Source organism: Lichenostomus cassidix, chromosome 2 (assembly GCF_008360975.1).
Source record: "Lichenostomus cassidix isolate B80296 chromosome 2, HeHo_3.0, whole genome shotgun sequence".
In the NCBI taxonomy this organism is placed as follows: domain Eukaryota; kingdom Metazoa; phylum Chordata; class Aves; order Passeriformes; family Meliphagidae; genus Lichenostomus; species Lichenostomus cassidix.
The window spans coordinates 147,686,730-147,706,632 of record NC_139482.1 but is presented as its reverse complement, the minus strand read 5'-3'; the positions used below and the strand labels follow the sequence as shown (position 1 = coordinate 147,706,632).

Here is a 19,903-nt window from a genome sequence, read left to right as displayed (position 1 = left end):
GTGGGCTAGGGCCATGTAGGATTTACAGAATTGCCTGGAAAAGCCAAAAGAAAGAATTTTAATGTTTGTATAACATTTCTTAGGAAAAATATTCCAGACAGACTTGTTTTCCACCCAGCTTAATGAGACCAATGATCTTCAAGAGTGCTGAAAGATTTTAAAAATTGTTTTTGCTTCTCAGTAAGCTAGGTAAAAGTGCATTTTTTCCAGTTACTCCTTTGGTTATGATAAAGAGGAAGTGAAAAAGTGTATGTTTTTTCCTTTCTTTTCTTCTCTCCTTTAGTTATGGCCAAATGTCTTCCCTTAGTAACTCCTGCAGCAAAGAACTTTGTTGGCCAACTTTAGGTCTTTGTATGCCTCATTCCTCCTCTTTAGTTGCTCAAATCAGTGCTGGAGGAAGGAGAGGAACTGATAAACTGGAAAAAATCTGCTTTCTGCCTGTAGATCTTATTTGCTGTCAAAAGGTCCTTGGATTTTCCAGGACTTACAGTGGAACTTTGTTGATATGTGGATGGAAAGCTGTGCTGAAGACAAGGTTTTAAGATCTTCCACTCTGCATCTCCGTGATACTGCTAATCCCTAATCCTAAAAAGGTTTGAATATTAGGAAAAAAAAAACACCAACACCCTTTCAATCTTGAATTGTAGTAAAGGACAGAAGCAAGACAATTGAAGGCAGAGGATTAGGTTACTGTTTTACTTACTGTGAACTGTTCCCTTTATAAACTGTTAAAAATGTAATTAGTATTCTCCTCTGATAATCACATGACTGAAATGTCCAGGTTTTCTTAACCAATTTAAGGTTTAATTAGAACACAGAAATAGTGCAGTGGCATTGGAGTTCAAGAGTGCTCAGATTTTACGATTTTTCTGTGCTGCACAGAAAGTTACCAAGTCACCAGTAACTAAGGGCGGAGGAAAACTCACTCTTTTGAAAAGTCAGTTTTTACTTGAACGTGTTCTTTCCTAAATAAACTTCATATTTTTAAAGCTTGTTACTGATTATCTGCTGAATCTTATTTTTATGTTTAAAGTTTGGGTAGCTTGCAGATGATTTTTAGAAGAAATAGAAGTGAAAACTTTGAAGCTGAGAGGCAGTTACAAGCTAAACATTTGGCACTGGAACTTGACCTTCTAACCCTTTTTCTCTCGGAAAAGGAGTATTTTCTATTTTCTTAATCTAATTCTGTTCATTTGCTAGTTCACTTGAAGCTGGGATACTGGGAGTGCAGAAAAAAGAAAAATTGATTTGTTTGTTCTTCAAATAGAAATTCAGCAGATGAGATTTATTTGTTACAATGAAATCTAGATCTATTAATTAGAAGCTCTTACTTCTATTAATGGAACATAAATGCATAGTCAAAACTGGTTTGTGTTTAAAACAAAATTTGATGTTTTAATTGAATGACACATTTTAAAATACAACTTGTCTGTGTTTACTTGAATTTACTTGAATCTCTAACCATGCAGGCTGGCAAATCTAAATAAAGAGTACCATCAAGTAAATGGGAGATGTCAGTCACTATTTTAACAACATGGAAGCTAAAATTTGATTTAAAATTAAGCTATTTAATTACATAAATATGTAAAATGCAGTCTTCTGCTAAGCAAAAAGAGGTACTAAATTCTGCATAAAACCTCTAATCTCAAGCCATTATGTTTTAATGTTAACAAAAAGTCCTTAAGAATCACTTTCTTTAAATAAGAATTAAAATGTTCAGTTGCAAAGTTGCTTGGAATTAAACCTGTCTTTTGCATAATGCTTTTTGAAACAAAACTGTGTGTATGGCTCAGTGATTTTGAATTGGGTAATGTCAGATATTTGGAAAAAAGGCCAATATTTTGCTGTGGGTCTTTACTGGTAATATTCATACTGCTTAAAAGGACTGTAACTTGCATTGTGTGCAAATAATTCTGAGTTGGCTCATTTGTTAGAGGCCTTCCTAAACACAGAACTATTTGGAAACAGCTGCTAAGGACATGTGACTGTCCACACATTAGCCACTCACCAGGGCATGTCCCTGTGGTGAACCAGTAAAAAGTAGAGAATGTTTCTCCATTGCTTCTTGGAAGATTTGGGGTTTGAAAGTGAAAGCTTTGATCTGCTTTGTTTTAGAAAATGAGGCACCTTGTTTGAAGGTCACTGAAAGACATTGTAGTTGACCCCTTTACTGTGCTTCTCCTCATCATTCTTGGTATACTCTTATATTTTCTTTCCTCTTTTATGAAAAAGAAATAAAGTTGAATTATCATGTTGGATCCCAACATTTAATGTCGTTTGTGTTTTAACCTTGCTTTGGAGTATGTTTAGAACCTAATTCCTTCCTGCAGTTGTGGATTCAGGCAGAGCTTGCCTCTCCTCACCTCAAGTGGACCAGAATAGTCCCTCACCCCTGCAAGCTCATGCTCTTTCAGACATTCAGCAGGTTTCCATCTGCCATTCCTGCTCTTTGCTTCTGGTGGCAAAGATCTCAATGTGCTGAGGTGACCTTTTCTCACTCAACATGCATAGCAGGGGATGAAACTAGCAGTCTAGCAGTTTTCCATTCCTTTTTTTTTTTTTAAATATTTCTTTTTTTTTTTTTTTTTGTGGGCTAGTTCATTAAACATCCTCAAGGTTCATATATTTTGTTGTTTGGGAAATAATGTGCACTTTTCAGTGCTTCTCAGTGTAGTTCTGCCAAGATCTTCCTGTCCTGTGGTTGTTTTTGCACTTGAGTTCTTTCCAGTCTTCCAGTGAGGTGACAGCCTTTACATCTGAGATCTTTACTACTCTGTCATGTACTTAACTAATTAAACTACTGACTCTAAGATGATTCTGCATTTATCATTAAAATTTTTCATCTGTTGACCAGGGATTTGGATGCCTTTCCTCTTGAGCTGACAGTAGGTGATGGAGAGAACTGTGCTTCCCAAAACATCCCAGTGTGCCTTTCTGTCCTTCCTCTCTGTGGTTGATTTTTAAATCATTGCATATTACCAAAAGATGCTTTTTTCAGCCTGTACTGAGATCATTGTAACTAACGAACTAGCTAACTTCTGCCAGAATTTCTGCTGAAGGCTGCTTCAGTTCCTCACATCCTCTAAATGAGCTGGGATGGACTTGTCAGAGTTGGCTGGGCAGGACACCTTGATGCCTTGGCAGCTTGGAATTCTTGGTAGCTGAGGGACTTCACACCAGCAGCCTGAGAGCACTTTCAGAGCCTTTTCCTTTCAAGTGTCCTCTGCTCAGGTGATGGGTGAGATGTCAGCTGCCAGGGTGAGGTTGTGCCTTTTGCAAAGAAGTGATGAGCTTGATCTAAAGAAAGAAACCCCAAAACTTGTTTATCTTCAGAATTTATGGTTAAGCCTGGACTGAGCGTAATTTGATGATGTCAGACATGGTGTCTTACAGCTCTTAAAATATGTCTTTCGATCTTGCAGTTTGGAAGAGGAAATTATGCAGTATTTCAGACATTTTTATTTATAGAACAGATTGCATATGCATTCCCTTGGTGTCATTTAAATTTCAAATTGCTATGTAGAAGTATGGGAAGTAAGGAAGAATATTAAACTGGGCTCATGAAAATTGACAGCTAGACCAAATGTGAATGTGGAAATTACTTTAACCCTCTGTAGCCCTCCTGCCAAGCAGCAGTAAGGACCAGACTCAGTTTCTAAAGACCTTTACTTAAGACATTGTCCTGAATTTCCATCCAAACCTGGGAAAATGAAGTGAAGCCTCACAGGCAGTTGGTGAGTTATATCTGCCCACAGAGATGGACTAAATGGATTTCACTGGAGCAGAGGATAAGAGTAGCCTATGAGCCTACAAATAACTTAAGGGCATGGAATGATTTAAAACTGCATCTTTTTCTGAGGGACTGCTGAAGCAGCTTGTGACTCCCTGTTCACCTCACTGCCTCCTGTTTTCTTGTTCATGTCTTGCTGTGACTTTCTGATCTCTCCATGTTTACAGAGCTATCCCAGAGTTGTTGGGAGTTTCAGCTCATTTCAGTTTGAGCTGATTTCTCACCATTTCTCCCCTCTGTTTGCCATTTCTCCTGCCTGTTTTCATAATGCTGCTCTTCTTTTTCCTTCCTGTTTTTCACATTTAGGTTAGAGGAAACGAGATTATAAATATTACAAATTAAGACATAAGCCCAGAAAAGACTTTGAGGTGTGACTTGCTCAACTCCTGAAAAATAATAACTTCACACAGAAGCAGGAAGCCTGCCAGAAGTCAAAGATAATTGAAGTATGGAAAGAGACACTCAGGGAAGATTGAACTGTATCAGAGAATTTGGATCATCAAGGTTTTCGGTTTAGGAAGGAAGATTCCAAGGCTGGTCCTTCCTCTACAGAGAATAAATCTGTGAAATTATTTTGAAGTGTAATTAGAAGTGGTTTATGGTAGGGAGTGATCTGAACTGTAAAATGAGTAGTAATAAATTTCAGGTACCAGATAAGGTTCAAAGGCACTAAAAGCATTTTAATTTTAAACAGCTGAACTACAGTTGCAGTTAATTTATTCAACTGTTTTTATTCTCACTTTAAAATTACAAATGGCAAGTGCATTGCTGTATTTTTTTAAGAGTTCAAGAGGGATGGAAGTTCTTCCAGCTGAGGTATCTGTGTCATAGTCTTCTAATGACCCTGACCATGCCAGTGATTCTCTTGGTAAGATTTCTCATTCCCCTCTATGGCTGTCTCAGTACTGACTAAGTGACCCTGGTCATTGATGCTTCTCTTGAGGTGAGTTAAACCAATTCCATTCTTTGGATCCCTCTGGAGATCAGTAAATTTGGCTTCAGTACTGTGTGCATTATAACACCTTTCTCATAGAGATAAATGAGGAAGAGCTTGGAACACCTTTGAAGCATGACTTATTTTCAGGGAATGATGGAGCATTTAAATGAGTGTGATTTAGTTAATACAATGTTCCTGGATTAAAAGAAAAAACATGAAAACCAAACAGCACCTTTTGGTAAATTGGTTAATTAATGAGTAGAAGAGATGAAAACAGTAAGTGAATGAGTTTAGGGTGTTGAGGAAAGAGATTACTAGTGACGTGCTCAGGAATAACCAAAACAGCCCTGTATTATCAACACTGTTTTCAGCACAAATGCAAAACACAGCCCCAGCCCAGCTACTGTGAAGAAAATTAACTCCACCCTAGCCCAAAGCAGCACCTGTCAAAACAGTTGTGAGCTATTAGGAAACTGGCAAAAATTACAATATAACAATTTGTTGCTGAGCCAAGGTTATTTCGAAGATTTTCTAGAGTAGACTTGATTGTGGTAAAGTTACTTGAGAGTGGAAAATAAGAGTTCCTGTGTTGGAAACCTGCTCTTTGAAAGTCTGCTGATGCTGCCTGTCACAGGTAATCCCCAGAGTGGTGTCATGTAGACACAACTGCTTTGCTCTGTAGCCTGTCTTTTCTGCTGCACTGCTTAAAATACTTCAGACTGCATTTACATTAAGGCAGCATTTCTCCTAGGATCCTCCACAGTGTGTACATTAATTTTTAGAAAGGCAAAAGTTACTGATTGGAAGGCCTAAAAAAACTGATGCTTTCATCAGATTGAACAGAGAATATAATGCAAATTAAACCTTGATGTAAACTTCAGAGTTGAAGTGAGGTTTACTTAACTGACTCTGGTGGACTGGTTTTAATGCACTGTGTTGTATTTTAGTTGACAAAGTACCTTCAAGTTGGTTTTGCCTAACCAATAAACCTTTCCAAGGAAGCTACTTTGGTTGGTCTTATAATATTCAAATTAACTGATTTCAGGATGGAGATGGAAATCTTCAATATAATTACCAGGGAATATTTATAGCAGCCTGCTAGTTGTTAGCCATTACTTTGAAATATTTTACAGCTTCAGCATAGTGTCATATCCTACCTGTGTACATATATATAAATAAGTGTATGTGTGTGTATATATATTAAAAAAATGTAATTAAACAGATTTGTCACCTCTTGTGTTTGATGTATAGCAATGGCACAGTGTGGTGTAAGAATGAATATATTTAAAAAGCCTGACTGTAAATGCACTCTGATGGGTTGGTATAAAAGACCTGGGAGATTGTATATGAAATAGAAGGAAACTCCTTAGAAGCCACTTAACTCTTTCTTATCGTGGTACCATGACTTTCACTATTGTGTTCCTGCTTCCAGAAGTTTTTTATCTGCAACACTTTTTGCTGCTTTTTTTAAACCCCCACCCTTTAAAAATATCTCTCTGGAATTTCTGTTTTCTAGGGACGAACTGACTTAAATTTAATAACTTTGCTCAAAGTGCTTTGTTTAGAAGGTGTACTTTATTTTCCTGAAACATGTCTTTTAGACTTGGATTTATTTTTCTTTTCTGAAGTGGAATTAATAAATGAAACAGAGTAAAATAGCAACAGAAAGAAAAGTTTTAAGTTTGTTTCCATAGATATGAAAAGCAACAGTTTTTAAAGTCATATGTTATATGAAAGAAAAAATAATGTCCTGTGAATCAAATGTTTAGCATTACAGACAAACCTGAAGGTCTTTTACACGTGATTTACCTTTGCTTAGGCTTGTGTTTCAATGAGGTACAGACAAAAGCTACAGCCAATGCCATAGCCAAATTCTTAGGTAAAACAGCAGATCAATCATTACAGTAAAATAGTGCTTTTTTATGACAAAAGTTTTCTAGTTGTTTAAGGTCACTTGTGAACAAAATGAAGTGTCTGAGCTTTAGCTAAAAATCCCTGTCTTGATTTAGGTACCTCTGATCTTCAAGATCATTTCCTCAATCAATTGAGGGAAAAGATGCAAGTGTACAAATGGAGGCACATTGCAGAGTTTTTATTCCAGCAAAAAAAATTCCTTTGGGGAAGATCTATTTTAATTGGCAAGATGAAGACATGAAGATTTTGTGCTTTTATTATTAAGTGCTAATTTTTTTGTACCAAAGGAAGCTATTTTTGGAGGTGCCATATTACTAAAATTCAAATAGATTTTAAATGACATTTAACAGACTCCATACTGCTCTCTTACCTTAAATTCAAATTAAGGCACTGGAGTCAGGGCTGCTATTGAAATTGGCATTTCATATGGAAAAAGAAATACCCAAGTTTAAAAATGGATCATCCATGCACCTTAGTGAACTCCCCATATGATGTCCATTGCATGTGATTGGATGTGCTAAGAAAAGATGAGTAGGATAGGAGTGATACTGAAGAGATGTTTTTACAGAAGGATGGAAAAACTCAACTGTATGTTAGGAGAGAGAGCTGCCATGTTTTCATTTTAAGTTTTCAGACAGTTTTCCAGTTTTTTAAACTATTTTAACCATTCTTTTCTCAAGCAGGCATTGAAATTTTGAATCCTGATAAACCTTTCTGGCCAAATTCCTGTGACATTGCATAACAGTATTTTTGGGAAAATGTTCTGCAGAAATCAGTGTGTTGATTTCCCTCCTCTGTCTCTGCTCCTTCCACACAAAATCCAGAATCAGAAGTGATGGCCTTAACAGTTATGCCATTGTATCTGTGAATATTTACAAAACCTACCTTGCTCAGAAGCAGCTTTACAGCAGTCTTTAAATTAATTTATCGTTATGGAAGTTATCTATGCCTAATTTACTGCACTTTTTGTAAGGGTAAGACTCCTGGTACTACTTAAAATAGAAAAATGATTATTGTTTTTCAGTAGTTTATATACTGATTCTGTGTGTACAAAATATACTTTTTTTAGTGGTGAAAGTATGCAGACGTCTGAATTCTGAGATATGGTGGAGAGCTAAACACTGAAATTTTGATGGTGTCTTTATGAACTCTGCCTTCAGCTATGTCAGTTTTTTCATAAAATTTTAACTAGAAATATTTTTGTGCAAACTGGCTGGGACTTCACATATACACCTTTTATATAATTATTAAAATGTTGTAATAGAAGACTGTGCTGTGTTTAATCAGTCTCTTCCCATTCTTTGCCTCTGTGGCAGTCATTTTAGAAGAAGGAAACATTTTGCTTCTAACAGACAGTTATTTTTATTTGTGTCTAAAATATTATCTTCTTCCCCCTTCCTGCAAAGTTAGTAGTAAATTGAGAACTTATTTTTTAAAGTTTACACAGAAAATAACTGAATCCTTTGTGTGTATGGAGTCACTTTCTTTGATATAGTTCATGATGGTCTGTTCATGAAAGCACGTCCAGCTCTCTGGGTAGCAGAGATGAATTATTTGCTTGTAGTTTCTGCTCTTTGCTATATCAAACAGTGAATTTTATTAGTCTCTGCTGTGTTTATTTAGAGATTTATGTTGCCTGATTTCTTAAAGAAATGGGATTCATACTCTCTGCTGACTTCCAGTGCCTTTCTGATTTTTCCCCTAAGAACAGCTTTGGAGTCAGTAGAGATCACACACATTTCTTGCAGTAGACAATATTGGGATGAACACCCAGGGTTCCTGTGTTGCTTTCAAAGCAGCTTGTTCAAATATCAGATCTCTGAGCAGTTTGAAGTCGTGTTTACTTGCTCCATATATTTTTCAGAAAAATATTGGAGGTGCTGTTTGTTTACTGAAACTGTAGAAAATACCATCACCACTCCCTATCAGAATTAATGGGGTGGAAAAGCAGGGGGTGCTGCCTGCAGAGGAGAGGAGCTGCTCTGTCCTGCTGAGTTATCCAGCCCAGAGTGGATTGATCATGCAGGTCTGACGTGCTTTGCTCACAGCTCTGGCCTGGCTGTGCTTGGGAAGGGGATGGATGCTCTGAGTACAGAAATGCTCCCTGTCCTTCTGCATCTGCCCAAACCAGAGCTCAGGCACTGCCTGACAGGCTCTGAGGAGCTTTGCACACCCCCTGCAAACTGGTGATTAATTGAAGGGTAAAAAGTGTGTAGTGGTTGCTGTCTGTGAATACTCCATTTATGCTGCAGCTTTTGTGAGGATCTTAACTTTGTTTGTGGCCCTTTTGAAGCTCTTTAGTTTAAACAGTACACTGCATCTTCATGGCAGGGTGAGACTAAAGATTCCCCTGGAAGAAGACATGGACTTTTTCTTCTCTAGGTCTCACCAAGCAATTCTCATTTTGTGTGTCTGTGCAGGAAATATGACAGAATCACAGAATAGTTGGAAAGGACCTTAAAGATCATCCCTGCCACTATCCCAGGTTGCTCCAAGTCCCATCCAGCCCAGCACTGAACACTTCCAGGGATGGGGCAGCCACAGCTGCTCTAGGCAACCTGTGCCAGGGCCTCAGCACCCTCAGTAAAGAATTTTTGCCCTAATATCTAACCTATTCTCTGTCAGTTTCAATCCATTTCCCCTTGTTCTGTCACTACGTGCTCTTGTAAAAAGTATCTTTCCACCTTTCTTATAGGCTCCCTTCAGGCACCAGAAGGCCATAGCTATGTTTACAGGTGCAAAACCTCCTTTTTCTCTTGTTTTTTTTCTGTCATCAGACTGAATTTTCTGTCTTCCTATATGTTGCTGTTAATTTATTAAGCACATGTTTGAGTCTTTGTCCTGAGAGAGTTGGATCAGGACTGCTGCAGGATCTCTCCTCTGAGTTCTCTTAATGACCATTATTTGATGTTTTCAGGGGAGAAGGAAAAGCTCAGCCAGCACAAAGCACCCTGGGCCACGAGGATTTTGTTAAAATATAGATTCTGAGCCTATCACTGGCGTAAAAAATTGAAGTCAGAAGGTCTTTAGCTATTTGTTTTCAATATTTTAGTGAGCTGCATGAGGAAATGAAGTTCCAGTGTGATCGGTGGGTCAGACATAAAGTGTTCCCTTTTTATTCCACCTGGTTCTAGGTTGTTCTGCAAGGGGCACTGTGACTTGATCAACACAGCATCGACCAGTTGTTTGCCAGAGAACAAATACTGCATTTTTACTATTTGCTTTAGTTTTCAATGGATAGGGACTGAAGTCGAGTACAGATATTTTTAAGTTCTTGAAATATTAAAGAGCTAAAATCTACAGTTACAGCAATTGTGTTCTTCTCATTTTCTGTGTTACCTGCCAAAGCATGAACTGCTGTTTGTGTGATACTGTTAAATCAGAGTTACTAAAGTGCTTAAAAATGTTAGTCCATAACTGACCTGTCCTGACCTGGTCTGATTTTTCAGTGGCTCCATTATTGTGAAATACTGCTTCAGACGACTGTGAAACAAACAGAAGGTCTTGTCTTTTTCACATTTAGTAGCTTTCAATCACTAATGGTTTCTGACTGTGCATGTGGAACTTACAGGTTTTTGTGTTCTCTTATTACAAGAAAGTTTGAAGCAGCTTGGACACAAAACCAATGCTCATTATGTTGAAATAGTTAAGCAATGAAATTCCAAGAATATGAGTGGATTTGCAAACTTTGCGGTTGTCAGAAGCAGTCAAAACCAAATTGGTATGGAATGAGGAAACTGCTGTGGGGTTATACTGAACAAACTGAGCAGAATGTGCTCCAGTGCCAGTGCTGGCAGTGGCTTTACTCAGCTTTATTTGGTTACAGCCATTCTGTGATCCTGGTCTTTCAGTGAGTCTGGAAAGAAACTGATGGAAAAAAAAATTGTGAACGTAGTTATTCCAGATGAGAAAATAAGCTGTCACTCCTCACTCAATAAATGAGTCTCTAATACCTACACAAGAGTATCCAGTAGCTCTCCCAGCTGCAGGACAGGCTTTTAAAGCTGTTGAGGTGAATTCACAGGTCACAGGATCAAGTGGTGATTGCCTTCCTGCTGACCTGTACAAGCATGAAGGCACCAGGTGGGTAAAACCTCTGAGAGCAGATGGTTTTTGTGTCTCATTTTCAACAAGATAAGTACTGATGATAACAATCACAGAAATCTCCTAACTGTGGGTCAGGAAGGAGGTTGAGGAGTTCAATGGATCCTCCCAGGAGGTTCTATCAGAATACAATGAAAGGCAGCCAGAAGCTGTGAGCATTCAGAGCTGCAGTCTGCTGTAGCAGGTTTTTGGCAACCATGAGGCCACAGAGGTCAGGGAGCTGAGGTGCTCCTCGAGGGAGAAGGTTCCAGTGTTTGCTTTCAGACGTGGCTCTCAGGCACAATCAGGCAGCTCTTTTGCATCGTGAGTACTCATTGAGTCCTGCTGGTGTAGATTCCTTCAGCTTCTTGGCTGAGATGTGGTGCTAAGAAAAATAAATAGAGCTGCTGGCCTGGCAGCAGTGTGTTTAAAACTGTTTCACACCACATCAACATGGAAAAATGGTTTGGTTTGGCTTCGTCTTTGCGGAAAGTGCACAGAGATGCTACTGTGAAATAACATCGCAACTCAAAAACCCGCAAACAAATTCTTTTTGCAAATGGCAGCCTGCTTTCTTTGAGTTCAATAATTGACAGTGTTTCACACTAGAGAATGAAAGCTAGCGCTCTGGAATGACAGACCTTTGGTTTCAAGCACAATTAAGTACACGCTGTAGTGTTGTCTTCATCATTCCTGGTAGCTGTGAAGATTTCCATCTTGGTGGATTCTGCTTACACTGTGTGCCCTCGCTCATAACATGGCAAATAACCTGAAATTTTAATGATAATACTCAGCCTTGACCCATTACAACTTTTGGCTGTGCTGTGCTGGTCTGTGTGTATGTGGATGTTTAATAATGTGGTTTTGTGAACATATCTTACAGGCAATTAAAATACGGAGAATGGCTCAAGAGACTGTTCAGTGAAGCACAGTCACAAGCAAGGCAATTGCCAGTTATGTGGCATTAATTCCATAGTGAAGGGGATTACAATCAGTGTTTATTTGCTTTAAAGGAGTGTGTACTTGTGGCTGCAGAATTCACAAACTAAGCTGGATTGATGTGGGCAGCACAAGCATTGCTGGATGTTTGCGCTTTTCAAGGCCCAAGATGGTGTTTTGGGCAGGTTTTGGTATTTTTGGCATGGTTTACAGGATATGTTTCTCTCACATTTTTCTCACTCCTCCCTCTCACAGCTGCTATGCAGCATTTTTTACCCTTTCTTAAATATGTTACCACAGAGGTGCCACCAGCATAACGGATTGGCCCAGCTTTGGGCAACAGCAGGTTTGTTTTGTAATTGTCTGGAGCAGTCTGGAGACAATTTTGTAGTTGTCTCCAGCAGCTCTGTCCTGGAGATACTCCTGCTGCCTTCTGCCAAAAGCCACCCCTTGCTACCAGAACCTTGCATCATAACCCAGGTCACCTGTCTAAGCAGGATTTTTGGTACTTCTACTGATAACTACTTGTTATTACCATTCCCTTTTCTATTTAGTTTTATCATTGAGTGTTTCAATCTTTGAAGTATTTTCTAGCAAATGTGTAGTTATTGAATAGTTATTTTTATTGGCACTGCATACATAGAACAGCCTGGTCTAGTGGAAGGTGTCTCTGCCCATAGCAGGGAGGTTGGACTTTAAGGTCCCTTCCAATATTCTATGAATATTCACTTTAAAACAATATAGGTCTTTTCAGCTGCCTCATTCTTCCCTCTAAACACACACTCTCAGGTTTTTTTTCCTATTTGCAGAACCCCATTTCATCAGAGAAATAGGGAATCATAGAATCATAGAATGGTTTGGGTTGGAAGGCACCATAAAGATCAAATATAATTTTGTGTTGAGGCTGTATATTTCTAAATAGACATCTTTTTTTCTGGAGACACAATTTTATACATTGTTGAAAATAATTGCTGGATAAAATTAATAAGCAATCATTGTACACTCTTGAAGATAATCCAGATAATATATATTTATTTGAATGGTGTTCTATTTTTAAGCAAAACCAAAGAAAATTTTCCTTACCAGTTGTTATGGTTTAGTAATAATGTAGTACAATTATTTTGAGAATTAGATAGTTTTCATACAAGTTGACATCAAAAGTAATTTGTTTCTCTTCATTGCCTTTGATATTATTTCACCTAATGTTTCAGAGCAGGGCTTGTTCCCATACAATGCTATTATTAAAACCTTAATATGTTTGAGGCCGATTGTTTTGTTTGTATATGTAGATTCAGTCGATGAACTTGTAGAAACTTGTATTTTGACAACTAAAAAACCTGACAAAAAGTAGGTATAGGCTGACACTTGAAAAATTCTGAGAAATCTAGAAAACCTTCTTGTTTAAGGTCACTTAATTTTATTTGATTTATCTGTTAAGGCTGAGCATAACTCCCAAGTGCTGAATGCAGAAATTAGTTGGTGTGCCATTAGAGCTATTTTGTACAAAAAAAGGTTGTAACCTCATCTGAATGAAATGTGTGTTTGAAATTGGTTTTTAACTTTATTTTCTAGAAAAGAAAGATGTAACACAGAGCTTGGAAAGCTACACAGCAAAATGCCCTGGGACAATGGAAGTCATCACTCTTCCAGATGGTTTGAAGCTACCTCCTGTTCCCTTCACCAAACTGCCTATTGTGAAGTAAGACCAAAATACAATCTTTAACTTTTTCACAGTACCTGTCAAATTTTAAGGGATACTGAAAGGATGCAGTCATCTCAGTTTATGCATGCTGATCACAGGAACATGGGAAAATGTCAAAATGTCAAATTGTTTTGAGAAGCTCTTGAGCAAAAATAGAGCCTTTGACCAGAAAATACTTTGTGGCCTTCAGTTTCAGAAAGAGAGGAGTTTTGATTTTTGAAGAACTGTTCTTCACCAGTTTCTTATACAACTGAAGGAAATTGTTTTTCTGCAGCTGAGATTTAAGTTGGATACTTGATCATTTCAGTACTTGAAGGTCCATGAGCTGGGTGCAATCTCCATCCATGGAGTTTGGAACTCACCTGGAACTGATGCTTTTTGTGACTCTCCTTTCCAGATGCTGCATTTTCAAGCTGGCACCTTCACTAGCCTGTTCTAAATCTCAGTTCCTTTTTGTGCCCAGGCACATCATGCAGTCAGGTCCATGAATAAAAACTTGTTTAGTTTAAAGCCTGGCATGAAGCATTAGATTCAGAGAGAGAGAGGAAGCAGCCACTGGGCATCAATAATAGAAGACTGAAAGAAAATCTTTCCTTTTTGAAGGAAAGATAATGCTATCCAGAAAAAATATGCTGAATAGTGAAGAAAATTTGAGTGTGGAAGATGAGGCACATACTGATTGAATCCCTTTTTATAGGAGTCATGCATTTAGAATCATAGAATCATAGAACCATGGAATTGTTACAATTGGAGAAGACCTTTAAGGTGATCAAGCTCACTGTTAACCCAGCACCAATACAATGTTCACCATTAAACCTGTCCTCAAATGCCACATCCACACAGTTTTTGAACACTTCAGGGATGGTGATTCCACCACCTCTGGGCAGCCCATTCCAGTGCTTGACAACCATTTCCCTGAGGAAACTTCTTCTAATATCAAATCTAAACCTGCCCTGGTGCAATCTGAAGTCATTGTCTCTTATCCTTTCTCTTGTTACCTGGGAGAAGAGACTGGAAGAAGAGGCCAGTCAGAACTCTGGCAAGAGATTCCCAAAACTTCAGTGGGAAAGAGTCTGTCACTTAAAATGTCTTGTATGCTGGGAGAAGGGGACAAATAGATTCACTTACACTATCAGCTTGTGTTGACTTGGCTTGTTGGGAATAGTTCCTCCTGTTTTGCCATGGGGTGAGGAACCCAGCTTTAGCTTTATTTAAGAATTGCTGCTTCTCTCCTCCTCCTTCTTGTCTTTTACAAGATCTATAAAAGCCGAAGTGATAAAAATTCACACTCCAATAAAATATTAGTTGTGTTTAAATATAAAGCCTTTGGTTACATCTGCCCAGCAGATCTGATGTTGTAGAGCTGTCCAGCTGTGCTGCAGGACTGCAGAGCTCTCAGAGCTAAATCGTGCTAGTTTTTGTGACATCAGTTATAAATGTGTGCAAATGTCATTTTGATCAATGTTGAATAACTTCAGCTTATGGCTCAATCCATGCTAGAGCCCTTTTGAAACACACATTTACTGATGGGGATGATTTCTATTTACTCTTGGCATTTCATGGTCTGTGAGTTTTAATCCATTTAATGTGGGGTGCTTATTTTGGATGCAGATTTCTTAATCAAAATACTGTCAGACATGGAAATGCCACAGTGAAATAGGAACACAGTGACACTGTTACCTTTTCTCCCCAGTACTTAAAAAGCAATGGAAGAGATTTGGCTTGGCAAAATCTTTATATTCCATTTCTCATGGTTATTTTGAAATTATCATCTAGTATTTTTCCAGATAGAAAATAGAAGAATTTATGGTCTTTCTGTTCTACTAGATGCACGATTCCTATTTTCATAATTTACCTGTGGTAAAGCTAATTTTTTTTTAATATACTGAAAAGCAGAAAGAATTTTCTTCCTTTTCACCACTGCTGGTTTTATGTGTCCTTACATACTTTTCTGACTATTTCAAATTTACTCAGCAGCATTTTTCCCCTTCCCTCTGTTTACTTAGTAGAGTGTGTTTTTTATAAAAAAAATAATTTTCCTTTCCCCTCTAAGCAAGATTGTTTTTAATTAACATTTTCCAAATACAGGATTTGGATCTTCTGGGTAGCTAGTGAAATTAGTTTGTAATTCTTAATTGTCACTCATTTGCATTCAGTCGAGTCGGGCCAGGGGACATGACTGAAGCTTTTCACACAAAGAAATTAAAAAATCTGCCATGTTCTGTATCTGACTAGTGAGGGTACAGCTCTCTGATATGTGGTTGAAGAACATGCCTTCCACTGTCATGCATTCAGGTAAAGCAGATTATCCACCAGTTTTTATTGTGATGAAGGAGCCAAAGCACTTTGCTCTCTATATATAATAAAATTCATTTTTATTAGCTCTTTACCAGATTTAATATTTATTTCCTCAAATAAGTATAATTCACATTTTTGCTTTAAGTTGCATTCTAATTTGTAACAAAAATCTATCAGAAGATGTTTTAAAATACGAAATATCAGGGATCTCTTACAGTTTCCTTTTTCCTCCTCAGGCTTGTTGTCTGTGATTTTACATATGATTTTGATGCTGACACTAAGTATCACCAACACATAATATATGGTTGTGATTTATTTATTGTTATTTAGTAATTTCTTATCAGGTGTTTTGTTTCACAGAGAGAACTTTTCTGTGTGGTGTTATTCTTACAGCTTCATTATTTTTCAGCAGGAACACATTATCTTGGTTTCTTGTGTCTTTCTATTACTGTGATACTGATATATCTGTTCTTTTTTGTGCTGAGTTCCTGATTTGAAGTAATTAGATGTCCTACAGGTTTTTATAATGCTGCTGATTTTACTGAATATTCACCAATTTATTGCTTGTTCATCTGCCTAAAATTTAGTCTTTAATTTCCCCTCAGTGTTGGAAGAGCAGTGATTTCCCTGCATGGCACTGTAGGGAATTGGGTCTAACAGGGATGCAGTCTAATAAATCATTTGTTTTCTGTCCATTTGTAATTGCTTTCTGGTTGTTTAACGAACCCACTCAAATTTCTGAGACATTGCCTTTCTTCCAGCAGCAGCTCTGCATTTTCACTATATTAAAATCAGCTTTATTCACTATGAAGAAGTTTCTTTTATTTGAATTACATTGTCCACTGAAATCTTGTCTGGATTCTAGTTTGGGTTCAAGTGGAATATTTGGCTGCTTTCTGCACTGGAGTTGTGGTGTATCTGTTGTTCAGTCTGCACTTGGAAATTAATAGCTGGATTTCAAATCACTGATCTGACTAGTTTTGGTTTTGTTGATTTCTAAAGAAGATTTCTTCCTTTGGTATTTGTTTTCTGAGAGCTGTCTGAAACTGTCTGCAGTTTCCCTGGGTTGGTGTTACTTTCTTTTGTATTGTAGATATTTGCTTTAATTTTTCCATTTCAGGTATTTTATTCTCAGGCTGACATTTTATATTTATCAGTTCATTTTTAGCACAACCGTCTATTATAAAATAGAATAAATGAAATAATATAAAATTATTTTTACTCAACAGATCTGTGAAGCTCTTGAACCTCCCAACCAGTCTCCGACCTCACAAAATGAAAAGTTTACTTGGTCAGAATGTGTCAACCAAAAGTCCCTTCATATATTCTCCAATTATTGCACACAGTCGTGGGGAAGAACGAAATAAGAAAATAGGTAAGAATAATTTGCAGTATTTTCTGTTACTTTGTCAAATAAGCAAATCTTCTGTGATCAAGGAAAGCAAACCTGAACGTTGCTGTCTTGTATTTGAGATAAACAGCTTTTCAGCCTCAAGTCCTGAACAAGCAAATCTTCTTTCTCTGGGGCACAGTTTCATATTCAAAAGAGGAATGAAGTCTCGTAGATGATAACATTGATTTTTCAGAAGAGATAAACTAGTTTTATTTCCTTCTCAAACAAAAGGGAGTTCAGGGAGAACTTGGTTCTGACACGCTCTGCTTGGCAGCTGCCACAGTTTTAGTGCCCTGAGCAAAATGCACTGCCGTGGTTTTCCCTTTTCTTGTTCTGATTTAACATAAACTCAGAATGATGAACAGTCTGATTAGTCCCTTTTACTTAAGAACAGTTCAGCCAAAGAAAAGTTTATAAATCCTGCTAGGAATATTAGTAATTTTCTGCTAAAGGTTTATATCTCTTTAAAAAGATGATAAAGCTGTTCAGTGCAGTAATTGTGCCATTGGCAAAAGATTAGAGGTTTGTTTAAATCCTGGATTAAGTTACAAATATTGGTAGTTCTTTTTGTTGCTTTTGTGTGTAACACGTGCATGACTTTGCTTCAGCACTACCAATTTCAAAAGATAAAGGATAATAAATTTTAAAAAAGGATAAGAAGAATTAGTTAAAGGATAAATTAAAAAAGGGTACACATAGGAGAGTATCTTAAAGTGCTGTCTTGATTTCTCTTAATAATTTACTGGAAGTTTGATCACTATTAAATTTTCAGCATTTAATCTCTTAGCTATACCTTGTCATATTTTTTTCATTTAAATAAAACCTTATTCCCAGATTTGTCACACAGTTGTATAATGCAGTATTCTCCCTCCTCGATGGATACAAAAGAAACCTGCATTTTTGAACTGGTTAGGATTTGTTTCGGTGCTTTGTGTACCGCAGGAGATTTACATTTTACAGTGAACTTTCTTCTTTTAGGTTTTCATTTAGCCTAAGGAGATGTCTGACTGCTTCTGATCCTGTACAGCATTTATCTTTTGAAGTAGATACACAGTGCAGTCACTGCTAAAAGCCTCTAATGTTTCAAAGTTTAGTGAACAAAAGAAAACACAAAATAAAATCAGATACTTGCTTTGAAAGAAGCTGAGAAATTTATTAACTTCAACATTAATGAGAATATTTTAATGGCATGTATTTAACATTGATTAAAACAACAATAACAAATGAACTGTTTTTCTTACATGGAGATAGTGCACCATATTTTGGTTAAATTATTGTTTTACAGCAAAGGAAATTAAGCGCTGCTGACAAACCAAAGGGAAACAAAATCCATTTAGAAAGTCTTTAAATGCTTTCAGCTTTCAAGTTGATAAGCTTTTCTGATTGGAAACAATAACAGGGATAATTATATTCTAGTTAAATTGCTTTAATAGTACGCTAGTTGTAAGAAGGAAATCTACTGATTTTTGACGTGAAGCGTTGGTTTTGAGTAATGATAGTCTAAAGTAGCCAGAATAAATAATATAGTTCTGTTAGTAAATCTAGCAGCTCTGTCATACCTGTATTAGCTCATACAAATCTATCTCATTTTACCTTTTTTTTTCCAAAGCCTTTTCCCCCAAGGAAACAATTCTGTAGCATTGCCTTGGCACATTTTTCACAGGAGATTTCAGTCACATCTCAGAAACCTCCATCAATTCAGACTCTACCATGTCCCTGGGGAGGTTTGTTCCACTGAATCATTGTTCTTACTGAAACAAAAAAAAAATTAGTAAGAAAATAAAACTTGTTTCAATGCAACTGGTTCTGTTACCCTTGGTCTTCTTCCTGTGGCTTCTTGTGAGGAAAGAGCTTCTGTCCTCTTTGTTGCAACACTTTAAGTACTGGAATACTGTGATGATATTCCTCCTGAGCTTTCTTTTTGCCAAGGAAAAGAGATCTGACTCCTTTAGTCTTTCCTCATCAGGTGTGTTCCCCAGTCCTTTGATCTCCTCTGTGGCAGTCCTTGGGATGCTCTTCAGTCTCTCTGTGTCTTTTTCTTTCCCAAACTGTGGGGACCAGAACTGGACACAGCTTTGCCTGACAAAACTGGCAGCAATGAAATAGCAAGGAGAAGTCTGAGGTCAATCAAGAGACTTCAAGGCCCTGGGACAAGTGGTGGAGGGATCAGGAGCACAGGGAGTGATTTTCCTTATCCTTCCAGCAGCAAGGAATAACATTGATAGGAAAAGGCAGCTCCATTAGGTCAATGTGTGGCTGTGAGGTTGGTGTCAGTGGAAAAAATGTATTTTTGACCATGGGATGATCCATCAACACCTGGTCTGCTGACACCTGTCAGGGTGAGAAGAAGAGTTCTAGCACAGGAGCACTGGGGCTCATTGACAGAGCTTTGAACTGGCTTGGAAGGGGGAAAAGGACAAAACCAGGCTCCTCAGTGATAAGCAATGGGAAGCAAGGATCCTATTGGGATCCTTCAATCTGCTTTGCCAGGTGTTGGCCACAAGGTACCACACCTGAAATGTTTCTCTGCCAATGCACCCAGCACGAGGAGCAAACACCAGCTGGGAGCTTTGGCCCAATCCCAGCAGTTTGACATCACTGGCCTCAGTGAAACGTGGTGGGATGAGTGCTGTGACTGGAGAGCCCTGTTGGATGGCTGTGCTTTCAGAACAGACATTCCACAGTGTGGTGGTTTGTAGAATGGAGATTCAGGACTGCAGTGCTGCTGAGGCTGCTGCAGGAGCCTCTGTTGCTGTAGGAAACCATAATGGTTTAACTCTATTTGTGCAGAGCAGTCACTGGTTGTTCTGGGGACTGCAGAATGTATAAGACATCATGGACACTAAT

General features: G+C 37.8%; 1 protein-coding gene across 4 annotated transcripts in view; it reads left to right on the top strand.

The window, feature by feature from the left end:
• Window positions 1-19,903, top strand: part of TRAPPC9 (trafficking protein particle complex subunit 9) — a 442,295-nt gene that overhangs the window by 32,045 nt on the left and 390,347 nt on the right. For all 4 annotated transcript variants that reach the window (XM_085053644.1, XM_085053643.1, XM_085053645.1 and 1 more), the window contains 2 exons: window positions 13,236-13,362; window positions 16,893-17,038. In XM_085053644.1, the coding sequence (XP_084909770.1) occupies window positions 13,236-13,362; window positions 16,893-17,038 (273 nt within the window). The remainder of the gene's footprint in view (window positions 1-13,235; window positions 13,363-16,892; window positions 17,039-19,903) is intronic.